Genomic DNA, 20,608 nt, shown 5'->3' on the forward strand with positions numbered 1-20,608 from the left:
ATTTGTTGTTTTTATTGTTACCAGTATTATTTATTTACTTATTTCACCATAAGTAAAGTATAAGAGAAAGTCACCAAAGAATTATGTAGGCCTCAACTGTTTAATCAGTTCTTACATGCACTTTTCCTTCACATCCTGCTACCGCTGGATTCTACACTTATCTTCCAAAAGATGGCGTTATGAATTTATTGCTGGTGTTTTTTTTTTTTTTTTACCTTTTAATATCGCAAAAACTGGAATGAATCTTAAAATTGAGGGTGTAGTAATAGGTTAGATGATTTATGATTGCAAACAAAGCTGACTCCTTCAGAATTTAGGATTGCACCACAAACACTATTTTATTGATGTTAGCAATAAATGGTAACATGCTCTCCAATTACATTTTTATTACACTTTGTCCAGCAAATCTCATAAATTACATATATTAATTGCCTCTTTAAATAGCCCTCATTGCCTTTGGGAACAAATAAAATACAGCATTAAAATAGGTTACCAAAAGATCAGAAAATCCCCAGCAAAGGCAATTAGTACATGAAGGAAATTCTCACTAGTACATGCAAGGTGAATGGGTAGATGGGAGTGTGGGTGGATGGGTGAGATTTAAGTTGGAATTGAATTATTTAATTTCTGTGAAATTAAATAATACAGAATAATAATACATGAACTCCATCCATGTGACTCGGATGTTCTCTAAAAGCAATACTTATGGAGAAATGAAATGAAAATCTGAAGTTACATATTACTTTCTTCCTTTAACATTCACTCCCTTGAGAGAGAGAGATCTGAATGCACTAAAGGTCTAGGAGGGAGGGAATACCATCATACATAACACATATGCATTAGTACAGGCCTTCCTAGTTGGAGAAAGTAGCCATGCATATTCCATCCTCCTTGTGAGGTGTTTATCAGATAAGTCACTGTTTTCATTGTAGGACTGTAGCTATGTGGACATTTTCTCTGAGAGTAGATGCTAAGTATGTTTTTATTAGCCATATTCACATCCATCCCAGAAATCCTCCATGTGGGTTATTAGAGGACCAATCATATAGTCAGACAATTCCTTTTGGAAGTACTCCTCTCACATATGACAGAGAAGATTTTTTTTATTTCCATATAATATCTCAGTGGACATCATCTTATGAAAGTAAATTATTCTACAAAAAATACAAAACGAAAATTGAGGTTCTGGGTAGGCATCTACCTCATTCTGAACAATTAAAAATGGTTCCTCCTTTATGTAATTCTTGCATATTGGGTAAGTTCTCTAATAAAATCACTGCTGACTTGAGAGCCCTTGGGAGCCAAGGTGACTCTTTCTTGACTCACATAGACCTTGGGTATCTTATTCTCCCAGATCACCAGGCCCTCGTGAAGGGCCCTAGATTCTTCCCATATCTCTACAATAGGAAAATTCCTAATTTTATGAAAAGCAACATTTCACTACCTCATTACTAAGATCCAAAACACTATGATTTTTGGTAAATGGCACTTTTGGTGCGGATAGAATAGACATATCCACTGTGATATTTAATCAGAGGCTGGCTCAAGTAGTAGAGCACCTTGCCTAGCAAACACAAGGTTCAAACCCCAGTACTACCAAGAAAATAAAAAAATGAAATTTAATTCAGTCTGAAAAATATGAAAATTTATATGACTAGAAGGTACAGATAAAATATTTCAAAATATCTTGAAGTCCTCTGAGCTTTACTTGCTAAAGAAAGAAGCTAGTAGAAATCAGAGAGCAGACAGTTGTCCTTTCTGTTTTCTGGTTTATAAAATAAAGCTGTTCAAATTGGATGATTCCCTAAAATCTTTTTCAGTCTGCAGTTTTAAGAGTCCATGGTTTAATATCATGAAGCAAACCAAGTCAACCCAAGCTTGAAAATGAGTCATTGAAGAAGACTTGTTTTGCATATGGTGTGGGCATCTTTCTCACAAGTAGAGACATGGCAGCCTACCCCCTTGCAGTTTCCATGTCTCAGCCATTGACTACAAACCAGTTGGTCTTTGTGCTGAGATGCTTTCACTCATTATGATTTTAAGGAGTTAAGAGTACATGGTACAATCATGCTTCCATATGAAAGTAAAGTCTGGTATTTTCCCTCTACTCGACTAGGAAAAGTAAAGGAAGTGGTTTTACCTCAAGCATGTGAAAACATTACCTGCTCTGGTCCAAATATCAGCTCCAATTTTCTCCAGATTGGCCTATCAAGAAGATAACAGAGCATGTTAGAATATCCTTATCCAGCTCCAAACACTGCTGTAGCTCATTCTCTGGGGACCTGGAGGGTTTTATTCTCTACAATGTCTGTCTGATTTTGTTCTCCCAGAGTGCATTCTTGGGAGGTTGTAGGCATTGAGTACATTTTTTCCCCTCTTGCTCTTTAAGGTCTTACTGCTTGCGTGCTCTTGTGGAAAAAGTGTGGTGCAAATGTTCCGTCTGCCCCTCATGTCTCAGATACCTTATAAACAGTGCCCTGCTCCCCAGCAGAAGGGGAGTTGGCTGTTTTTATCTAACATTCCTTTAGCAGATTAGTTGGCAGGTTCAGAAAATGAAGGCAAATTTAATCCAGAAAAGTATAAAAGTTCATGACCAGTCTGAGCAAATAACTGGGAGAAAAAAATCCTTTAAAAGGCGAAGAAGAAAGGTGTTCAAGGCCATTTCAAACACGCAGCCATCTTTTTAAATGCCACATTCCACCCACTAAACTCCATGCTGTTGTTTTTACCACTCTCATATTTTTTTAACTTTGTATTTAATTCTTCTATTTTAAAATGGTGAAATCCCATCCCCCTGCTCTCTCCAAAGGCCAAACATAATATGAAAATACCACAAAACACTCAGTGGGCAAAATGCAAGCAGATTACGATGGAACATACTGACTGCTCTGTGACTTGGCTTTTGAAAGTTTGCATTCAGGACTTTTGGCCCTCGCCCTTTAACAGGAAAGAAGAAAAATAAGTTACCTTAAACCCCACCAAAATTTGCTCAGAAAAAAAGAGGTTCCTGGTTTTATTTTACTGAGATTATTTTGTGCTTGGACAATTTAAAGTGTTCTTTTTGTGTTAAGTCTGTTGTTTGCAGGGATTATGGGGTAGGTATGGTTATGAGAGGCATGAATCAAGACTTACACATTTCAAAGGAGAAGCTAGTTAGCTCAACAGTCCAAGGTTTTGGATAATATACTTGAAACCCATAGACTTTTATCACAATAATAAAAGCACTATTTTGGGAGCATTGTAATCCAAAGATCTGGTTGGTCTTTGACTTTGAGGAAGTAACGACTGAAGCTTTCTTTGAATCTGTTGTCCCATATGGAAAATATGTAAGTAAAACAGGAACCTTTCCAAGGTCAGTTCCTGCTCTTAAATCCTCCATGTGGTCATCTTTCCTGCATTCATGGATTTTTAGCTCATGCTGAGTGGGAATTTTCCTTTAATGCAGTAAGCTAGGTTTTATGTACTCTTCAGGAGTTAAAAGTATTTCTTTCCTCTGTCTTCCTATTTGACTTCCATTAATTCCAAGAGTTCTTGTGTTTATAGGAAAAGATTCTCCTGTGGCTTCTTCAGTTCATGCAGGAACAAGGCATCTCACTGGATGAAGTGGACCAGGATGGCAACAGCGCTGTTCACGTTGCCTCACAGCATGGCTACCTCGGGTGCATACAGGTACACATCCCTGCTGCTTTGCAGATAGAAATGAGAGTGTAAAGTGATAAAACAAAAAGTGAAAATCTTTATTCACTGGAAGAATGTGTGGATAAAATCAGCTTTCATGTTGTGATAGATGCTAAGAAATTATAAGGTTATATTTGTTTCCAAAAATCCACACAAATATAGCCATAAATAACCCTAAGAGTTTCTCCCTAAGTGTCAGAGGTGTTGAAAGGGACTTTCCCTGCTCTCTTGACATTACTCCAAAACCCCAGTTTTGAGGACAGTAGGTATTAAGTGTACCCATAGTCTCAAGACAGGGAAAAAACTGTTCCCAGACACATCTCTTGATCTGTCAAATGGTAGATCATCCTCATCCTTATTAGCATATGTGTCCTCTTAGGTATATGAAAAAAAGGACAGACTTTCCAAGAATGGGTTAAAAAGTGTCTTCATAGTAGGCTAGAGAGTGCTACGGTTTCTTCCTTTCTCTGTAGTAGAGCTGAGTTTCTCACATGCACTTAAAAAGGCCCAGAATTAGAGAAGTTAGATATTGATCCTTTCAGGCTTTGGGCAGACAAGGCAGGACTATGGTTGGCCAGTCATTCCACCCACAGCCTCAAGGAGCCTTACGCTTCAAGCTCAACAAAAATTCCCATCTTTGTTGATTCCAAAATATTCACATCTTCTGCTGCAATGTTGTCAAAAGATTGGGGATCAGAGAGCCACAGGAGGCACCCTAAGAGCAGGGGTTTCTGCAGGAAAAGGAGGTGGTAGCTCATCCCCCTGCCAAATACAGAACTGCAGAAACCCCAGCCAAACCAGGCACTGTGTCAGAACGGGACACGGCAGGAAAGCCTAAGAGGGCTGCCAGAAGTTTGGAGTGTATGTGAACATAAAAGCCAGATAGACCCTTTCACGGTGAAAATGCTGAAGCCATCAGGGACAGAGTGAAGAGCGAGAATGGCCGAAGAAGAAGGAGGCAGAGCAGGCAGCAAAAGAAGAGACTAAATGGGAAATGTGAACAGAGTTGAAGTTTAGGTTCGGCCTGGAATTATTTATTGATTTATTTAATGATTTATTTTTAGTTTTTGCAGTGCTGGGGATCAAACCCAGGCCTTCCTTGCACATGCCAGGCAAGCACTTTACCATCAAGCTACATCCCAGGCCCTGGGATTTCGGGTTTTGACCACAAATTGTAATTACCAGAGCCAGAACAATCAAACCATTCTTATCATTGAAAAATACCCCAACCTTTATGTATGTGTTCCCACATTTCAGGAAAAAGGAAGCTGACAGCATATGGCTGAAGGCTAAGATTAGAGAAAATACTTCTACCTCAACAATATCATACAGTTCAAATGTTATGTGTATAGCATGTATAGCATGTGACACATTTCCCACCTCTAAAAAGCAGCACTGTTTTTGATGTATGTATGCATGGATTTTTTTTCTTTTTGTAAACACAGGTGCTCATTTATTCAGCTGGTAACTCTGGAGGTCCTACTGTGTGCATGGCAAACTATCTGAGCCAAAAACTGGGCAGTGAGAACCAGTTGCTCAGGAAGGAAGAGAGGACTCAGGAAAATACATAGCAAAACCATAAATATAAAAGATGAGAGTAATAAAAACTAAAAGCAGAGATAACAGCAGAAAGCACTCTAGAGAATCTACTCACATGAAACTGCTGTTTGGAGTGCTAGCTCAAGATCTGAATGGTTTCCCATTACTGTTGGCAAAGCAGGCATCTTCTAATTTAATGCACCAGTTTTTAAAAGGAGGGATAAGAATTGGAAAGTACAGAAAAGAGAGATTTAAATTCAGACCAGAATCTATAGAAAGATTAAAGGCATAGCATTTTTTTGTGGCAAAAAGATAATTCAATGAAGACTGAACATTATACTTTTCCATTTAACAAAACATTTAATAGTCCTGAAATAAACTTTTTATCAGCTAATAACTGACTGAAAGCTAAAGAAAACCAGGTGGTGTCACTAATTCTATTTAAGATCTTAACTATTTTTCCTTTTAATATATGAAGAGAGGCTGTCTGTCCTTCCAAAGCATCCATCACTCCTCTTAACACAAATGATGTTTTTGGCACTAGATAACATAGGTGTGGAAATTTCGATAGTCTTGGGAGAGGGTCTATCCATTTGGTGTGAGATTTTTAAAAAAAAATTAAAGAGACTGAGGAGCAAAGGACTTGTGAGGTGAGAGGGGACTAGGTAAGGAGAACAGTGGAAAGAAAACCACAGAGGTCAGAGTCAAGGGGAGCAATAACAGTGTGTGTTTATGTTGAGTCTCCTCAGGAGCTCTGCTGATGTGGTCCCTGAGATACCCCTGTGTAGATGGCAATGGCTTTATGGCAAATTGGCCTTTCACAGTGAGTGATCATCAACCCAAAGGAAAATGAAACTCCTTTATTACTTCTGAGTGAAAGTAGTCTAAGAATTTAAACACAAGTATTGTTTGTAGGAAAAAATCATTACTACCAAAACAAATCTAGAGCTTTGCAATCTCATTATAATATTGCCAGAGAATATATCAGATCGTGTTAGTTAATTAATACTGATGTAAGAGCTTTTTTGTGAATCTAATGACACTGCAGGATAAATGAAAACAGTTTAGGTGTTTTAAAATTGATGATTTCTGCCATGCTCTATCAAGTCTGCCTCTCCCCTACTGATACCTTGGCCAGATTCCATGACTTTCCACTTGCCTTTAACTATTAAAACTTACTTCAAGCCAGCTTAAAACTTCACTCTTAATTTCGAATTCACTGCATTGTCCCCACTCACCCCAAGCCCAGATAAGAGCCTTGGAATGAAGAATGAGCCCTAATTGGTCTTTAACACTCCACATTAGCTCCTACTTCCCTCTCTCCTCTGGGCTGCACAAAAAGAGACAAAGGGAAGGTATGGAAAGAAAAGGTCAAATGTCTCTGCTTAACTGGGAAAGGCCACGGTCTGCCTGTACGTCAAACTGCTTCTTCGACCGACTGTGATCAGTGACACACTCTGTGGCAACATTCAGATGTACACTCTGTGGTGAATTGTATGGCCAGGGTCTTCAGAGGAACCTCTGGGGCTTCCCACTGGTACCTCACAGGGGAAATTTGGCTACAACTTTGGTCCCCCTGCCCCCATACAATGCCTTCAACCTATGGTGCACCTCACTGCTGACTGCTTCTAGAAAGCCCTCTCTTTTTTGAGGCAAGGCAGGGTGGAAACATGAAGCTCCCCTCCACAGAGTCTGCTCGATTTGCAAACATATCCTTGCCATAGCACATTGTGGAAGTTAGGGCTGCTTCCCAGCCTTCCCACTGTCTTCCATACCGTTTCTCTCCAGTTCGTTTTTATTCCTGATCAGGTTGACTTAACAAGAGATCAACAAGTGTTATTCCAAAACCAGTGAGCACAGCAGAAGCATCTACAGAGATGCCATCTACAGGCATCTCTGACTTTATGTGTGATTCTTTTGGAGCCCAACCATCAAAATGAACAAAATGCCTCACCACAAACACTGCACTAACGTGCACTGTACATCTCAGAATGGAAAGGATGTTTTGGATAACAGCAACCTCCTCCCCTTTCTAACACCCACCCCCCCCACCCTCAATTCAACTGAGGCTGTAGGTGGGATTGGTAATGGTAGGATTGGTCAGCTCCATCTTTGTAGACTCTGAAGGAAGGCGTCTGACATCAGCCACTGGATGGTGGCTAGCAGCTCTCTTTTGTGTATACTGGCACTCCCTTCCCCCCAATGCCATGGGGGTAGGGCACTGGTTTTGGAATAACAAGGAGTCCTATTCAATGTTCTGTTATAGTCATTTAAAAATAATGTTTAGAGGAGGGCCCTGATAAATCACGTGTGTGCATTTTCTGACAGACGCTGGTTGAATATGGAGCAAATGTCACCATGCAGAACCATGCAGGGGAAAAGCCGTCCCAGAGTGCTGAGCGGCATGGGCACACACTGTGCTCCCGGTACCTGGTGGTGGTGGAAACATGCATGTCCCTGGCCTCGCAGGTGGTAAAGTTAACCAAGCAGCTGAAGGAGTAAGTGGCCCATTGGTTCCATGTGAACGTCCGACTTGCCATTGTTGTGCTTAGATTTCAGCCGGCTGAGCTCCCTTGGTTTCAGTTGCAGGGGAATGCCTAGCATGCTCTTTGTCTTCTTTTCCTCCTCTGTCCTAAGTGCTCACAGCAGTATTCATGCTGCACATACCATCTCTGCAGAGGCAAAATGGTATTTAAACCACACAGTGCAGAGCAAGCCAGAGTGGATAAGGAGAGAGAGCCTCTGTCTGTGTTCACTTCTCGGGGCCAGATTGCATAGCAGGACGTTGGTAGCACACACAGGCATTGTCTCTGACCTTCTGTCCTTAATAGTCTAGGACATCATTAAGGGTATAAGAAAGAGAAAGGCTGGAGATGGTCCAGTTTCTCAGGTTTCTCAAAAAGTTTTTCTTTCCTGTATGTTTTGTAAATTACATATAAGTAATTTTGTACACATCACCAGCAAATTATGTACAAAATAAGCAGATGATTAATGAACCCTCAGAATATAAAAGTGTTCACTGGCACACATTACACATCTGGGTGTCAGAGAAGTGTTTCTGAGAGATTGCCATGAAATGTTTGAAGAAATGGGTGGCTGGGGGGGATCCCATCAAGTAGGTTTCTAGCAAGTAGAAGGATTAAGGAATTAATGCCCACCTGACAGCCCTGGGTCAAATTACAGTGTCATATTGGGAGAAAGTTTACCAGAACTTGGAATCAGTATTCAAAGAAAGATTATCAGATTAAGAGGAAAAACTTTAAAAATTAAATTCTAGAGGGAAAATATAAAGCCTTACTTTTAAGCTGTATATGCATACACATATACAGTAGTAAGATATAGTATAGTGATATGCCAGGGTGGGTGTGATACCTTAATTTGTGATAAGTTTTAGAGCTGCCCCACTGTGCACCTCCCCTGCCATTACTTAATCTCTTTAATGAGTATAGACTTTTCCTAGAAAATAAAATAAAATTTGAAACTTAAAAAGTAAAGAGTTATCTCCAAGCATCCTTTATCTAGCTAAACTCAGGACAAGTAAGTGAGGTGGGCTTAAAGATCTCAATGTAACTGAAGGGAAAATGTACATAAATTAATATTTTCCACCGTGAATATACTTTTACATATGTCTCTATTTACCTGTATTGGTATTCCTAAAAGTAAGTCCTTGCTGAGGGAATTGCTAGAACAGAAGGCACACATATTTAAAATGTGAGTAGATGTTGCTAATGTCGTTCCAAAAATGCTATACCAATGTCCTCTCCCTCTAGTGGTGTCTAGTGGTGTATGGAGGTAACCATGAAAAGGAACTTAAAAATGATCCACTATTTTTTTTTCCAAAAGTTCATATTCAAAACCAAAGATCAGTAAAACATTCTCCTCAGCCTTTATACTATGGAGTCTGAGAACCCTCCTGAGCTACCTATCTGTTTTGTTGGTGAATTGTGTCAATTCAGGGTCTTGCTGCTCTCTGTTGATGGTCCTGGGATAAACTGTACATGTATGCATCAGACAACAGTCCTGTTGTCTCCAGAACTAAATGTTCTAGACAGATGTAGATGGATGAATGACAAGATAAAAAATGAGAGGCTATCTTATAGACCCTAGTCTTTCATGTACTGCGTACATCAGAGAAGTTGGCAAAAACAGAAATAAACAGAGAAATCCACTTAGTATAACCACAGTACATATAATGTGTCCTTTGCCCTATGGCAACAGCCACAGCACACAAAGGTGTAGGAATGGAAATGTTTTCCAAGAATGGAAGAGATTAGTCGTTTCAATCCAGTCGTTGTGAGGGCAAATGTGCTTATTCCTACTATAATACTTTTTACCAACTCCATAATTAATAAATATAGCTGCTATTTAGAAATGGCAACCTCCAGCTCTATTGAAGTCCCAATTCACAACCTAGGTATTTTGGATTGAATTCTGCCCCCACCAAAAAAGATATGTGAGAGTCCTAGACCCTAGAATGTGGCCTCATTTGGAGGTAGGACCTTCACATAAGTAATCAAATTGAAATGAGGTCATGTCAGTGGGCCCTAGACCAATGATTGATGGGAAATTTAGACCCTGAGACAAACATACACACAAGGAGAGCTAGTGTGAACATGGAGGCAGAAATCACAGTGATTGCATCTACAAAACAAGGAACACCAGAAATTGCCAGCAACCTACCAGAAGCTAGGAGTGAGAGAAGCATGAAACAGACTCTTGTCAGCCCTCAGAAGGAACCAGCCTGGCCAATCCCTTCACCTCTGACTTCTCAGGCCTCCAAAACTGTTAGACAATGTATTTCTGTTGTTTAAGCTACCCTGTTCATGGTACTCTATTACAACAGCCCCAAAACACTTATATAATAGGCATATGCTCATATATTTTCTTCCTATAATAAAGTTGATGAGTCCTTTCTGAGGGCTTCTTTTGAATCTGGGTTATAGAGTTGCCTTCCTTCATACCTGAGATCCCAGCCCACAGTCAACCCAACTGTCCTCAAAAGCTTTTTTACTGCACCATAATTCATTTAAAACACCTAATAAATCTTTTAAAAGTAGAATACAATCTTTCTTCAACTATTTTATCCCCCCACACTCTTTTTTCTCAAAAACTTGACGTGGATTACCAAGGATAATAGAATGCTCAGTTTTTTTGGAGGGGGCTTATTCTTTTTTTAAATTACTATTATTTTTTTTTAATTTTTAATTTTTTTATATTATTGTACTGGGGGTATATTGTGACTTTTTTTTATTATTCATTTATTCACATGTGCATGCATTGCTATTCACTGGGCCAAACCCAGCCCACCACCTGTTTTTGTAAGGGAAGTTTCATTGGCATACATCCACACACATTCATTTATGTACTATGTAAGCCAGGAGTAGGCTACAAAGGTAGGGTAAAAAAGTTGTGATAGAAGCTATGTGATTCACAACCTAAAATGTTTACTCTCCTAAAATGTTTGCTGTATCCTGCTTTAGACAACAAAGTTTTCAGTAGGGTTTGGAAGAATAAATAAGATGAAATGAGATTGTAGACTTAGGGATGAAATGTTAGGAATAAAACCGCTTCTGAGAAAAAGAGAGTACTTGGGGTTTATGGAAGATACTATCAGAATGACTTCACAGAATTACACTCAGGCAGACATGGGAATATTCTGCAAGGAGAATGCAGGGCTTCCTCTAGCCAGTATCTTAAGTGTTTTCAGAACACTTAAAACTCATTCATTTAGTTTTAAGCCCTGGCTCTTGAGAGCTGCTACCATTTTTTATGCTGATTGTATTAGTTTCCTATTTTTGTAACAATTTTCTATCTACCATTTTAAGCCATTAGTGACTTAAAATAGCACAGATTATTTTATGCACTTTTGTAGGTCAAAAGGCCAGTGGGGTTCTTGCCAGACTAAAATCAGTGTTGGAAGGCTGTGTTCCTCTGGAGGCTCTGGAATAAGTGTGTTCTGCTCATTCAGGTTGCTGGCAGAATCAGTTCCTTGCAGTTGGGGACCAAGGTTCCTACTTTCCTACTACCTATCAGATGGGGTCGTTCCCAGCTGCATTCCATGGCTCATGGCCCCCTTTCTCCATCTACAATACAAGCAACAGGGAGAGTGAGTTCTTCCCATACTGCTAATCTCTCTTACCTACTCTTCAACCTCCTCTTCCACTATAAAGATTAGATTGGAACCACCCCAGTAATCCAGATTAAGACTTTCTATTTCAGCATCAGTTGATATTCAGCCTTACCTCCCTTTTTTCATGTGAGGTATGATAGCCACATTTTCTGGGAATTAGGATATGGATGGACATCTTTATGGGTACCACACTAATACTACAGAGTTCAGTAAATACTGCTCATTCCTGTAAAAGAAGACTCAGTCTGATTTACTTATTTAAACTTCTGAAATAATTAGTATTTGTCTTTAACATATATTTTACTTCCTGTAACCTGTAGCATTTTCTTAACTTTAAAGCATATTCTGATTTATGATACTCTGGTGTCCAGAGAAAATGGAATGTCAGCATATATTGCTTTCCCCTTATATAAGAAAATACCAAGTTAATTACCTCAAGTGGAAACAGTTTGCTTGTTTTGTGTAGGTTTTTTTAAATCCATAAATTGATATAATTACTTTCAAAATTCAAGCAATTTAGAAAGAGTAAGCAACATTTTAAAGTACATCCTTCCATTTTTTTCTACTGATATGGGGTGAGAAATAAATAGAAAGATAAGGAGTAAGAAAGTTTTCTTTAAAATTATACTATACACAGTATTTTGTCCTTTTTTATTTAAGGCAATAAATACAATATATATTATATATATATATAAAATCTGGTATATATATATATATATATTATCTAATATATATATAAGACAAATATTTTGTATGTTCACAGGTATTCAAATATATTATTTTAATTACTGCCATTATTAAAATAACTATAACCTGTTTACTTGGTCTTATTGAGGTGCAAATTATTGTTCACCAACATGAACAGCAAGCATCCTTTTGGTTATTTTTTGCCTTAGAAAAATTCCTGAACTATGAGGATAAAGAATATGCACACTTTAAGGCTTTTGAATTTATTGCAACTTACTGCATGTATCAGAGAACATACGTTTTGGTTGTTTTCTGCAGACAAACAGTGGAGCGTGTCACACTGCAGAGCCAACTCCAACAGCTTCTAGAAGCCCAGAAATCGGAGGGCAGGTCACTCCCTTCTTCACCCAGGTAACACCAGGCACATTGGTGTGCAGAGTTCTTAAGTCTTACATCTTTGAACCTTCTTCTAGATATCCTTTTAATATCTTTTAAGAAAATGACAATGATTTTATTCTCTTGAGGAATAAAAGTAAAATAACACAGTAAAAACATCAAAAGACATAGGGTCAGAAGACCTGGCTCAATCTCTGACTCAACTATTTTTTGTTGCAGAACTATAACCTAGTCACGTGCTCTTTCTTCTTCATTTCTTGACCTATGAAATGGAGTAGAGATGTAAGTGTTGATAAGATTGTAGAAAAGGAACTGATTGAGAAAACTGATGTAAAATTGATGTGGGGCATGCCTGCAATCCCAGCACTTGGGAAGCTGAGGCAGGAGGACTAAAAGTTGGAGTCCAGCCTGAGCTGCACAGTGAGATGCTGTCTTAAAACAGAAAAATTTAGTAGTTACGAGGTACGAGGCTATACTTTGACTACAGTAGAGTGTTTGCAAATTGCTTTGAAGTCATTATGTGATTATTCTCAATTCAATTCTTACTTATTTGTGAGCCAGTAGTAATATTAAAGTCCGTGCAGGGTTGTGGCTAAGTCATGTTAGTGCAGTGGGAAATCAGCTCATATTTCTTTCATCCTTTCAGTTCACCCTCCTCACCAGCTTCCAGAAAGTCCCAATGGAAAGCTCCAGAAGCAGACAATGAGTCTACAATCAAAAGCAAACCAGGAGTCCAAGAGGGGATTCAGGTTCTTGGAAGCCTGTCAGCATCCAGCCGGGCGAGGTCCAAAGCAAAAGACGAGGATTCTGATAAAATCCTGCGCCAGTTACTGGGGAAGGAAATCTCAGACAATGTCTGCACCCAGGAGAAGCTGTCTTTGGAATTCCAGGATGCTCAGGCATCCTCTAGAAATTCGAGAAAGATCCCTCTAGAGAAGAGGGAACTGAAGTTAGCCAGGCTGAGGCAGATGATGCAGAGGTCACTGAGTGAGTCAGATGCAGACTCCAGCAACTCTGAGGACCCCAAGAACACACCTGGGAGAAAGGCTGACAGGCCCAGGCCGCAGCCCATTGTGGAAAGCATGGAGAGCGTAGACAGCGCAGAAAGCTTACACTTAATGATAAAGAAACATTCCTTGGCATCGGCACGCAGGTTTCCTTTCAGTATCAAGGCTTCTAAATCCGGGGATGGCCACAGCCCGTCTCCCACCTCAGAGGGCAGTGAACCTGACTTGGAATCCCAGTATCCAGGCTTAGGGAACACTCCTCCAGGCCAGCTCTCCAGAGAACCCACTCAGTACAGCCCCGACAGCACAACTGCTCAGAAAATCGCCACAAGTCCCAAGAGTGCCCTCAAGTCTCCTTCATCCAAACGCCGCACATCTCAGAACTTGAAACTCAGAGTCACTTTTGAGGAGCCTGTGGTGCAGATGGAGCAAAGTAGCCTTGAACTAAATGGAGAAAAAGAAAAGGATAGGAGCAGGACCCTCCAGCGGGCCTCCGTGGGCAGCGAGTCAGGGGAACAGTTGAAAAGGCCTTTTGGAACCTTCCGATCCATCATGGAGACATTAAGTGGCAACCAGAACAATAATAATAACTATCAGGCTGCCAGCCAGCTGAAGACCTCTACACTGCCCTTAACCTCTCTTGGAAGAAAGACAACAGATGCCAAGGGAAACCCTTCAAGCTCTGCTAGCAAGGGAAAGAATAAGGCCGTGAGTGCTGTTTGGGGAATATCCTTTCACAACCCTCGATTGTGTCATTGCCAGCACCACAGAGTGTTGGCCTGTGCTATCTTCAGGAATCCCCAAAATAATTCTGAAAGGGTGCCTGGAAAGCCAAATTCATATGTTTCTACTAAAACATGTCACGTTAGAGTACATACTCCTAGCTCTTCCTTTGGAAAATACCCTAAAAGAGACAGAAAAAGAAAATCACAGGAGGTTACATTCTGGTCCTTCAATTTACCCAAATGGATTGGTCTGTGGGTGTTAAAGGTCCTAGGCTGGAAGGCATTTCTAAAGCTGAAACCACCAGCCAATACAAAATCAGGCCCTTCACTGGCACTGATTTCTGCCTGAGGAAGAATTTGTTCTCTTCCTGTGACCGATATTTTGTGCTCAAACTCAATTTAAAAGCACATAAATAGAAACTCCATTTCTAAAGAGTTTTCATTACTCAACTTTGGAGTGACCTTTGAAATAAACATACCACAGGGCTTTCTACATTGGCATTTTACAATCCAAGCCATTAAGTGTTGATTGGAGCCTAAAGGAAAGTGAAGGGCTTGTCGGTACCCAGGTGACGGCAGAGGTGCCATTGCCTACATTTTATGGTTGCATTTATCGGAAACCCATTTGCTATAATCTGTGATCTGCACCCACTGAATAAGAGATATATATGTCTTTTTAGGTGGTATTTTCTACATGTTCTGTGCTTGCCATACTATCAAAAACAGTATAGCAGTCAAAATACAAAACTCTGTGGAAAGGAATGACACAGATCATCCACCATTCCACCTAGATAAACTATTCACTGGAGTATCAGAATCTGCACAGCCTACTATTCTCTACAATGTTAAAAATCTTATTACAGTGAAATGTAAGAAGTGACTGGTTCTTTCTTTGGTATCAAATCAAATTTTAATTAGTATCTCCTTAATTGAACAAATATCAATTTTAAATAATATATGAATTTCCCCTGAAAATTGCCCTTGTTTAAAGGATTCCAGCACGTATTTATTTCATCTAGAAAAGCCCTCCTTGTGGCTGAGACACCAGACCTTTGGGTTAAATATACCAAAACTTAAAATTGCTCAACATAAAACTTTTCCTAGTAACTTATAATTCTGTGGATCAGTAGTAAAAAGAATCATCTCAGTTTCCCATGCTCCTTCGAGCACATCCTAGGTCTCCATCCTCTAACCTGTCTCTAGCATGCCTCATGTTTCTGGGGCTTGTGCATGTGCCAAGCTTGTTGCATGTTTTCAGATGGTTTTTAATTACACCTCTCTAGGAGATGTTCAGCAGCTGCATCAATCTGTCCTCTAACATGCTGATTGAAGAGCATCTGCATAACTCTGCACGGTACGTGGTACCTGGGGATGCATTACGCAGCACTGTCGTGCCTTTGCTTTGAATTGCATGAGCTTTTCAATTATGGGCCTGTAGCACCTCTCAACAAAGAAGAAGAAAAGTGCAGTCTTCCCCAAATTGAAGCATGTGCAGCCAGTAACTATGTCTTAGGAAGGTAGCTAGCATCCATTGGAGGGGTTGTATTCCAGCATCCGTCAGAGGAATCTGCTCAGTTCACAGACCTGCTGTGTTTCTTAGTTGACTTTGGCTTTTACTCTTTGTTTTAATGGAATGAAGTACCAAATAAGTATTGAAATTAAATTTCTTGTCATGGGTGGAAGGAGTCAGCCTCCAATCAGAATCTGAACTTTGAAGCAGAGCTGGAGCTTTATTTCAGTGCTCATTTCAGACTGAAAGTTCCTTTCATTGCCATTCTTCTGATCTCAGGAGAAGCGAGGCCTCACCCTGCTGAAACCTGCATAGCTTAAAATTATGAACACAATTCCAGTCTAGAAGCCAATCTTATGAATGCCCACCAACAAAACAAGGGTCTTTCTCACACAAAATGTTTACAACTCAAAAATGCATGGACTGTGTATGCACAGGAGAGGATGTCCCCAGGGCCTGGAGCACCTCCATGAGCAGAGTCCTGCAGACTAGGGTTCACCCCTCACTGGGAATATGCAGTTTCCTGACCAGGCAGGAAGTGGGAGGAGTAGCAAGAGAATAGTCCAACAAGAGTTAATGTGGTCAGTGTGTCTTGACAGGTTTATTTGAGAAGAGTTAAACCTCAACTCATTTTAAAAGAAAACTATTGCTTTTAAATCTTTTAAACAATTGAAAAATCATGACATGCTATTCAGGACTCTCAAAATCCTCTGAAGAGTGTGTGTGTGTGTGTGTGTGTGTGTGTGTGTGTGTGTGTGTGTGTGTTTTACACATTTGAATTTTAGTTCACAATACTGAGGTACAAGAAAGTGGCTGTCCTTTTTCCCCCCCTCAGAATCAAATTTAATATGCTTTAGGGCTGTACTCAAGCTGAAGGGAAATTAAACCACCGTAGCCATGTTAGGGAATATCTAAGGGGTCTCATTAGTACACTGAAGGAAGAACCTTGAAGTTTCAACATTTATTGGTTACCACTGAGCACCAGTGTTCTGCTTGGGTATATAGCTTACCTGGCCTGAAGGCAGGCATCTGGACAGCTCTAGCCATCATGGGGCAGAAAGTCTTGGCCAGTGTGGAGAGCCCAATCCTGAGGTAGGAAAGGAATAGGAATAAATGCTATGTCCCCCAGACACTGGTACTTCCCCACTTCAACCTAGGCTTCCCACTTCTGTACCCTTTTCTATCCCCATCTTTGGTTGGATGTGTCCTCTGGTACATGGAAAAACTCTGCTTTTGTCCTTAAACATCAGTCACAGCAACGCCCTAAGGCAAGGAATCACAAAGACTTGCAAAATCTTGGGAGTGGGAAGAATTACCTCTCACTTCTTCCAGGCTGTTTCAGCAACTGGGAGCAAGACAGTGTCATCATAGCATCTCCTACAAGAAATATATCCTGTTTACCAGCAAGGGCTCAAAGCTAAACAATTTACTAGAATTATAAAAATCAGACCACAGAAGGAGGCTGTAGGCTCCTAGGCTATCTGACACAATGTTAGCCCTTTCCCTCTCAGCTTACGGAATAGTCCCTCCAAAGACTCAGTTCCAAACCTACCAGATGCACTGGCTTTATGTATTAATAGAATTTGATTTCAGCACAAAACACTTAGAAACTCCCAAATTTAAAAAAAAAAATCAGTGTATTAGATAATACACTTTTCCCCTAACTACCCTATACATTAACCTATATTTTATCACAGTTGTGGTTTGGCATGTATATTCCATAAAAAGTAGGAACTCTAGATTTTTCATTTTTTTCATATTGAAGAAAAGTGTCTGTCACTCAGACTCACACACAGGCAGGGAGAACCAGCCTGGTCCACTCCTCAGATAAATCAAAGATGAATCTCTGTACATGAAATGAAGAGTTCATGGACAAATTAAGACTGGAATGAAATGTTGGCATGAAAATATCTAGTTGGCTCTGGTGCCTGCCTCATTTTGCCTATGAGGCCCCACAGGAGAAAAGAAAGAAACCCAAACATTCAATTTTCACCAGGTGGCTCCTCTCAGGTAGCAGGAATTACCCCATCTGTGGGTGGGTGGTGGTGGCAAAAGTCACTGCTACTGAACGGCCCTGTAAGAAGGGTCCTGGGAAAATGAGTGCCTCAGCAGGTCTCAGTTCTGGAGATACACTATAATCACATTTTAGTTTCTAAGAAAGTTTTATTTTTCCTGGTAAAGGAAAAATAAGGACAATAAAAAAAAACATTTTAAAGAATGTCAGCTCTGTGAGGGGTTCTCTTTGCTATTTATGTTTCTAAATTGGTCACATCTCAATAGTGAAGAATCTAAATTTCTTTTCAATGCTCTTAAAATTAGATTCAGCCTTATTACTTTGAACAGCTTTCCCAGTGTCTTTCGGCTGCAGAGGATGACTTGCTTTATAACTTTTTCTTACAAAGGATAAGTTGGTTTTGAGTTATTACAATGCCAAGGAAATGTTTTCAATTACCAGTCTTAAAATGTCAATTAAACATTCATGATCCAGAATTTAAGTGCATCTGAGATCTGTAACACAGATCTTATCAACACAGGAAGACAGCGTTGATTCCAGATTCCAAAAGTTACCACCAGTAACACCCTCTCTGACTAAATGGCACTATTGCCGGAGGGGTTAGTATCAGGTACAGCCCTGATCCCAGCACAAGCATTAGAAGAGACTCCTTAAAAAAAATTAAGCAATAAACATCATTAATATGGACTTTACTGTGAATGACTTAGCCACACTGGAATTATATACCCAGAGCCAAAATCAAATAGTTTTCATAGATTTCAAAGATGTTCAAAAGCTACTTCAAAGAGAGTGGTCTGGTTATCCCACGGTGGTGTGACCGATGTCTGCTATGGCTGTGGTCATCTATATGCCCCATAGAAGTGGGAGAGAGAGAATGCCCTTGAAAACCAAAATTATCCTGCCAGAACACATTCTTTCAGCATGCTGATCCTGGTTTTGCAGAGTGAGAAAACCTAAGAATGAACAGCCCATTTCTCCATCTCCATCCTTCTTTCCTCACTACCCAAAAGTCTACTTGCCAATTGTGTAACCCCAAAGGGGAGACATGCTCCAAATTGTCATAGTCACATCGTATATCTGCTACCACTAGGGACTTTATTTTCATTAAAAGAGAAGAGCCTAAGGATCATGAGTTCAAGGCTAGCCTGGGAAAAGTTAGGGAGAACCCATCTCAAAAACAAAAGGCTGAGGGTGTGGCTCAAGTGGTAGCGCCCTTGCCTAGCATGTGTGAGGCCCTGAGCTCAATCTCCAGCACCTCAAAAAAAATGTTTTTTAAAAGCAATAGATTAATGGTAGTTTGAAAACACGAAATAGAGACATTACCCGAATACCTTCCAGTGCCTTCACCAAGCCTCAAGTCCAGTCAATTGACCTTTTCCCTGCTACACTGAGGTCAGCTCAGGCATGTGACCTTCCAGAACCATGTCCCTGCATGGCCAGGACATTCCTTTCAGCATCTTTATCACTAAGTCACACATTTGGCTGTGCCAACATAAGGAATTGTCCCTGAGCTCAAGGAGGTCATAATCAAGAGAGAAAGGACAAAATTAAAACATGGAAAGTTCCATGAAGGGTCTGAGAGCCTCATGAGAGCAGTGACCCTCTAGCACCTCTGTTCCCCCATTTGTACTCCCAGTGTCCAGCTAGGTACCTGGCACAGGGGAAGAACTTCAGAAATACTCAAAGAGAAATAGAGAGGAAAGGGTGAAAGAAAAGAGAAGAAAAAAATAACAGGAAGAAACCCTGAGCCAATCTTCCCACAGAAAACGTGCTGTGCTCTGCATCAATCCTTTTGGGTCAGGAGGCCACCTTCCTACAGTGAGCTCCACTGGGGCAGCGCAGTGCAAGCTTCCGTACTGTGAAGCAGATCCCCTTTGTAGAAGATGAGATGCGTAGCTGCACTTTGAATGAGACCTAAGGGACAGGGCAAGAACCCCCGTCTCGGGCTAACGAGGGAACGTGCCGCATGCTGAGGGCCGTGCGCACGGAGCCCGGTTGTCACGCGCTGCGGAGATGCACACTCTGTGCCTAGGCAACTCGGCAATCTAAGAAGAAATCTTACAAGATTACTTGAAAAACTGTTATTTAAACTTAAACATTTTTTCTTCTTTTCAATTTTGGTCACTCAAAATGTCATTTCATATCCAAAAATGAAATCCAGGAACAGCAAATTATCTTCGTTCTTTTGAATACTGGTAATTGGGAACTAGGTAATTGAAGGGTTCTGGGAGGATTGAATTCTATTACTATTCAGATAAATGTCGCAAGTTAACATTTGACTTTGTTTAGACTTAGCTCTTTAAGCTGGGATTTGAGTATTCTTTCGGGGGTTTTGAACACAGAGCCCTCTGTATTAAAGCAGAAATAGCCCATCAAAGTCTGAACAATATTATCTTTAGACTACAATTTAAGCTTTCTTTATGCCTTTCTATTTTTAATAGAATTTCATCAAGATAATACAATACATATAAGAGCAATACTAACATTATAACAAAAACTGGCACTCTCCTGTGCTCCATTACCTGTCTCTAAATTAACCACTTGCTTTTCCTTCACATATTTTCTCTGTGTTCTTTATATCAAGATAACAGGCTCACAGATTTTCAGTTCCAGGTATGATCCCCCTCATCCGTTGGCATCCTGCTATAGAAGATAAAAATAATAAAAGCATTTACAAAAAGCAGAGAATACTCCAGCTGCTTTGTACAGATTTACTGTTTTAATCTTCACAATGACACATGTAGTAGATACTGTTATCATCCAAATTTTGCACTGGCAACAAGCATAGATGATGATGTATCTTGCCAGAGATTACACAGTAATGGTGGTTATAAATTGTGGAGCCAGGGTTTGAATTTTTCCAGTGTGGCTCCAAACACCATATTCTTAATAGTGAACCACATGTCTAGTTCTAGTTTAGCA

At 40.1% G+C, this 20,608-nt stretch overlaps 1 protein-coding gene across 4 annotated transcripts in view; it reads left to right on the forward strand.

Annotated features, from left to right (window-relative positions):
- Nucleotides 1–20,608, forward strand: part of Sncaip (synuclein alpha interacting protein) — a 145,432-nt gene that overhangs the window by 119,589 nt on the left and 5,235 nt on the right. For 3 of the 4 annotated variants that reach the window (XM_074076562.1, XM_074076561.1, XM_020163909.2), the window contains exons 7-11: nt 3,544–3,669; nt 7,546–7,715; nt 12,353–12,445; nt 13,077–14,145; nt 15,446–15,516. In XM_074076562.1, coding sequence (XP_073932663.1) covers nt 3,544–3,669; nt 7,546–7,715; nt 12,353–12,445; nt 13,077–14,145; nt 15,446–15,516 — 1,529 coding nt within the window. The remainder of the gene's footprint in view (nt 1–3,543; nt 3,670–7,545; nt 7,716–12,352; nt 12,446–13,076; nt 14,146–15,445; nt 15,517–20,608) is intronic. The other variant, XM_020163918.2, reaches the window with a different exon arrangement.

The sequence above is a fragment of the Castor canadensis genome, chromosome 6, assembly GCF_047511655.1.
Source record: "Castor canadensis chromosome 6, mCasCan1.hap1v2, whole genome shotgun sequence".
Taxonomy (NCBI): domain Eukaryota; kingdom Metazoa; phylum Chordata; class Mammalia; order Rodentia; family Castoridae; genus Castor; species Castor canadensis.